At 42.2% G+C, this 6,232-nt stretch overlaps 1 protein-coding gene across 1 annotated transcript in view; it reads left to right on the top strand.

Moving 5' to 3' along the window:
* Positions 1–4,512: 4,512 nt before the first annotated feature.
* The window catches only part of sf3b6 (splicing factor 3b, subunit 6), a gene marked incomplete at its 5' end in the record, with an annotated part of 3,429 nt that continues 1,709 nt past the window's right edge, over positions 4,513–6,232 (top strand). Inside the window, 2 exon segments of the mRNA XM_035679063.1 lie at positions 4,513–4,658; positions 5,094–5,212. Coding sequence (XP_035534956.1) covers positions 4,629–4,658; positions 5,094–5,212 — 149 coding nt within the window.

The raw sequence follows: 6,232 nt of genomic DNA, 5'->3' as shown, positions 1-6,232 counted from the left end.
AAGTGCTTGCTCATGGTGGGTACTGTTGGGTCTCTGTAAATAAAATTATAAGGAGTACGGTCCAGACCTGCTGTATTTGAAAAGTGTCCTCAGAAAGGCTGCACCGAAGCAACAAACACTGGAGAAAGAAACTCAATTTTACAATTTTACAGAGGGTTTGTTATTTTTTTACAGAGGGTTTGTTATTTTACTCTTTATTGTGTAACAAAAAAACAATAAAAAAAAAACATTAAGGAACAGCTTCAATGCAGGCATTTTTTCTTGACATTGGATTGATTTTAATAACTTTAATGTACTTGAAGTGTGCACTGTGCAACCATATTATGTAAAAAGAATATTAGATGGGGACTTGGTATGGGACACAATATTAAATGACTTGGATCGTGGGCTAAAATATTTGCGTTACGGTGCTGCTTAAGTCTTACTTTACTCCCCATCATCCCAGACCTGCAGGTAAAGATGATAGTGAAAGTGAAACAGTGTGATAATGTTAAATGGCTCCTGTCATTGTGATGAACCTAGAAGAAGCAGAAGAATCTGTGCTGTGGAAGACACTTCAGTTAACATTTTCAATGGATTCACTAATACCAGTAAGTCTGCAAAAGTATACATTTGGGGTAACCCTTTATTTTACAGGCTGTTAATTACATACAACAACACAGGTTCCTCTATTCATCCTGGGGAGGCTCTGAAGGATTCAAACACCATATCTTCTATGGGCCACCTTATCAATTTTACTGGAGCAACATTGTCTATTACATTCTTGGTTTATCCAGTTCTGCTTAGTATACAATATAACATTATAAAATACCCTTGCTGGCCTACTAGCAGTAGGGTTAGGGTTAGATAACAGCCCTGAGATAACAATTTTTCCATGCAACACACATTGAACAGGGACCACTGCTGTCGGGGCATCTACACTAACTGATATGGGAGCTGTCATTGCTGTTTTCAGTTTGCACTTTTTTGCACACACGTCGACTTGTCACACAAGGCTCGCTGTAGTTCATGCCGTGCCTGCCAGAATCTCAGCTTAGAACGCTGATTGTCTGAACCACTGTGGTTCAGCAACCACATCAAGAAAACAACCCCAAAACAAATTAAAGTTAAATAATCCAAAATAACTAAAGCACATCAAATAAATGTAGAAATGATCTTTAACAGCTCAGGAGGCTTCTGAAGTTGGTTAAGGGTAAATGACTGCAGTGCAGGAACACAGGTGAGCACACACACCTTTGAGCCATGTTCGTACAAACTATGATGGACTAATGTCTGTGTGTGTGGTGTGTGTGTGCGCATATATGCGACTGTGCCGGACTGATGTCTCCTTTTCAGATGCAAGCTAAGATTTTTGGTGCAGCAGAGATTGTGGCAGGTTATGCACCATTCACTTGTGTCTCTAATAGACAGTGATGAGAAAATTCCTGTGAAAATACTGCGAGATTCTGGTGCCTTGAATACTCAAGGAAGACACAGGAAGTTGTGTTCCTGTCCGGGGAATGGGGTTAACGACAATTTTTGTTCATGTGCATAAGATGTTTTTGTCCTCCAAATTAGTCCAGGGAGCAGGAGGTTGGGGTTTGGCCAGAATTGCCTGTTGAGGGTGTTGATGTAGGGGCTAGGCAATGATGTAGCTGGAGCATGTACAGTATATGACTGCGTCTGATGGTGGCGTGACAAGTCCCAAAAAGGTCATGTCAAACTTGTCTTTTGTCTGTGTCCCATGCAGAGCTAATGGAGGCACAAAAATCAGATCTCTCTTTAAGGTGCCTGTGTCTGAGGTGGAGAAACGGTCTCCAGTATATTTCCCACAGGATGGTCTGTTAATGAGGAGGTGGGTCCCTTAGGAGAAAGTTTGGCTTGTGGGTTTGTGGAGCAGGTGGTTTTGCCTACCAAGTATAGAGAGTGTGTATTTAAAACTGCCCATGACAGTACGACTGGTCATATGGGAGTGAGAAAAACGTACAATTGTATCCTGCGGCATTTCTTTTGGCCATGCAGTTACAAAACCGGATTCCTATCCACTACTTAGGATGAAAGACTGTAGATCAAGTTGGGGCAGCAAAATATGAAGCAACTTCAATATAAGTGGTAATGAGGATGTATATAACTCCTGTTACACTTCACTTGTTACTAAAACATTTTAAATGAGAAAGGTACTCTATTTCATTGTCCATGGGAATGTCCAAAGATCCAAACTTTCTGGAAGGATGTTATAAAATGTTTGTCAGAGATGTTTCATACCAAAGTCCCCTTATGTGCCAAACTGTGTGTGTTTGGAATATACCCTGAGGACTTCATACATCGAAAAGGACTAAACTTTTGGACTTCTTCAAGCCAGGAGGGCTATTGCGCTATGTTGGAAGAGTATGGATGCACCATCATTGAGCGTGTGGATAAGGGAGCTTTCAGACTGTATTGATTTGGAAAGACTAACCTATATAGCAAAGAGCAAGCAGAAAGACTTTGTTTAGTTGTGGGAGACTTACATGAATATAATTAAAGATGTGAACTAAAGCTTTTCCTGAAAATACAGTGTAAACATGCAAATGAAACAAAAGAATTATTGGTATACTATATGATTTACTACATGATGATGGGATGTTCAAAACAAGAAAATGACAATAAAACATATTGTGGAAAAAAAAACAATTGTCTTTATGGAAAGACAGACAGCAGGTCCAGGAGAGAGACAGGCTGTATGTTATCTGAACCTCCACGGGCACATTTATACAGAATTGACAATGATTTTTGTGCAATAAAGTATAGTATATCATTTCAAAAGAAAGGATTAAAGTTCCAGTTCAGTTAAAATAAGGAGACTTATTGTAAGTAGTTATGTTCAGCAGTGAAAGCCACTCCCACTATCTATCTCTAACGTGTCTGAGCTCATGATAGAGGACTACAGAAGGTCCCATCCAGCCTTCAGTGTGTGTGATTATCTTACCTGCTTCTCCAGTGGAGCCGAAATGGCTGATTGCGCTCACCAAACTGTAGCAGCCACCGTCCTGACAATGAACACAGAGAATGAGAGTTATCGTCACACACACACACACACACATACACACACACACATACATACACACACACGTTTACTTTCACATCAGCCTGGTGCTTCTATTTATTCTCAGGTGACTTTAGTTTGTCTTTACCTAGTTGGAGGACACCACCATGTCCCTCAGCAGCCCGACGGGGTCGTGCACCTTCACCTGCTGAAATGCAGGCGTGAAGCGGAAGCGCTTCAGGTGCAAGACGAGCACTCTGTAGACGTTAGGGAGAGAGGTTAGCAATATGATCACTGCGTTCTATCTGTTTTCTGTGTCTGTCAGAGTATTGTGAATTTCAAGGAGCTCTTAGGGATAGTGGAGGCCTGTTTGGGAACCACTCAGGTCAGGTGTTCATTTAAGACAGATGAGTTGTCACTCACCTTGGCAGGGTCACGAAGGCAGACCTCTGGCCTGATGTGTTGCCTCCGCACTCACACCTGAACTCCAACTTTGTCTCCTTCACGTAGTCCTGGAGCATTTCTTCCACAGATCCTCCAGGAACCAGATCCAGAGACAGGTTAGAGAACTCCTCCTGTCTAGTTGAATGGAGCCCGCACCTGCACATTAAAGGAAAAATACACATAAAAATACAGCCACAGAGATCAGGACCAGGCCTCCTGCTGGACCAGACCGTTTGTTAGGGGGACAAAGAGAGGCACAGCATCCCACTGTGGGGGGCCCAGGTGACACACGTGTGTGTGTGTGTGTGTGTGTGTGTGAGTGTGATGATTTCCTACAGGGCTTACCTCTTGCACGTCCTGGTCTGCTCCGTCTTGAACACCAGGTGATCCTCAACAGGGCAGGTGAACCTCCTGAGGGGACAGAGTCTGTATCTGGTAAATGTAAAGTGAGCATGAATGAGTTTGTTTTGCATTGGGATGAGCACGCTGCAGCTGCATTTGGGCTGGAGTTGATGAATATTTGAATGTTTGTAGTTGCAGATTTTGACCCTGAAGTATCTGTCTGTGTCCTGTTTGCACATTAGAAACCCTACAACAGCACAGCAGTCAGCTTCATCATTAAATATGCAGTCTAACAAAGACCAAACACATCAGGTCCTTTAAAAATGGTCCTTTGACAGTTCTCTACAACCCAACAGATGGAGGAAGTAGTGTTTGTATCAACAGCTGCAGCAGCAAAAGTGACAATAATGCAAAACAGTGCTTAAAAAAACAGTGGTAATTAGTAATTAATTAAATGATAGCCTGTAAAATAAAGGATTGTAGTTCCTTTAGTTGAGGTACATAAAGGTCCTGGTCCCTGTGTGAGAACCTACATTGTACTGTTTGTTGTGCAGGAGGATCTAACATGCTTGTTGGAAACATTTGTTTACTCTTCATTTTCTGAGTGTCGCTGTTGGGCATCATATAATAATAAACATAATAAACAAACTAAAATATATGAACATAAGCAATAACCTGCAGTCATCCTGCGGGGGGCAGCACTGAGTCGTGTTTGTGTCCAGTCCTCAGGCGGAAACCGGAAGTTCGTCACCAGCCAGCTGCCATTTTGACGGTAACAGCGAAGAGAAACTGCGTGTTTGTTGTTCAGCGGTCTTATTTCCACACAAAACATTTCACCATGGCTATGCAAGCGGCGAAACGCGCTAATGTAAGTATGAGCGAGTGGGCTGCTGTATTGTGGGATCGATATAATGAATAATATTAGCTCGGTGGGCTAGAAGATACCGCCTCCCTGCGTTAGCATACGGCTAGCTGGTTCAAATGCTAACGGCCGTGAAACAACCACACTGTTAAAAACTTGACGCAGTCTTGATTTGTGTTACTTACGACGGACGATAACACACATTTGGCAATATTCACTGACTACTTGAGCCATCTGTGGTCTGTTTGTTTCATGTACGCGTATGTGAACACTGACATCGGTTGGTCATGTGCTAACAGCTAACATTAGCCTCTGGGAAGCCAAACTCACAGATGTGTTGGTCATTAATGAAAGTGTCTCCTTCACTGCAGCGCATGAACTAGTGTTTGTTATCTGTTATCGGTTAGTAAAAGGCCTTGGTGTTTCTGTGTTTTCCTTTAGATCCGATTACCTCCTGAGGTGAACAGAATCCTGTACGTCAGGAACCTTCCCTACAAGATCACAGCTGAGGAGATGTACGACATCTTTGGGAAATATGGACCAATACGGCAGATCAGAACGTAAGTGTTAATACACTGTAGATTTCTGGAGGGTTTATGTGGGTTAGATGGGCCAAAGGAAGTACTTAAGCACCATTTTGAGTTCAGAATTTGTATCATTTGATGATGACCCAGGTATCAGGTGCAGGGCCATATGAGTACGGTCAGGTTAGACTGTTGTTGTTGTGACGAACACATTCAAACCACATCGATTAATGATGCTTTTCAGTGCAGACAAAGCTAGCAATGTTTAACAAGAGGTAAGTCTTTCCAGTAAAACAGTAGACTTCTATCAGACATTTGAATGGTTTGAGTTCATACCTGCATGATAATCATATAGGCGTTATTAGACCAGAAACAACCCACGGTACAGGCTACAGACATTGTAATGATGAAGAGGTAACTTCAGTGTTTACAGCGTTACACACCACACAGAATCACATTTGTTAAGGTGGAGTTTGTTTTACGTGCATGTTGCCCCTGACCACCCTTCACCTCCACTGATGATGGGGTTTTGGTTTGGTGAGGCATTCTGGGTGTTACAAATAGAACTGATTCACTTTGATGAAAAACATCAGGGTTGGTCACTATGGTCTATTACATCACTAGTGAAACGGCTCTGTCCACTGTGGCCACAAGATGCTGCTGTACGACACGAGTGTGTAAAATCAAAGAGCTTTATCGTCTCTTCTCTTACTATTCATCATCGCAGGATAACTGAACTGAACTGTCTGAAGTCCTTTGCCTAAAACCTATTGGTGGGTAGAACATTTTCACTAGTGTGTTTATGTAGGAAACCTGACAGACAGTAGTTACTTATAAACACTCCAACGTTCAAAAGAGGCTACAGTCAACCTGTTATCACTGATGGACCTGGGGTTTTCCAACTTTTCAAATTTACCTTGATTCTCAATTTAACAAGGTGTTTCTTTGACTGTGTGTGCTCCCGCGTAGCCCGACTGATAGAGGATTTTTAAGGCCGATACCGATACAGATATTTGGTGATTTAAAAATCCCATAGTCCGATATATCGGCCGATAT

The sequence above is a fragment of the Morone saxatilis genome, unplaced genomic scaffold (assembly GCF_004916995.1).
Source record: "Morone saxatilis isolate NCDOM2014 unplaced genomic scaffold, NCSU_SB_2.0 Contig7, whole genome shotgun sequence".
In the NCBI taxonomy this organism is placed as follows: domain Eukaryota; kingdom Metazoa; phylum Chordata; class Actinopteri; family Moronidae; genus Morone; species Morone saxatilis.
This window is presented reverse-complemented; position numbering and strand designations above follow the sequence as displayed.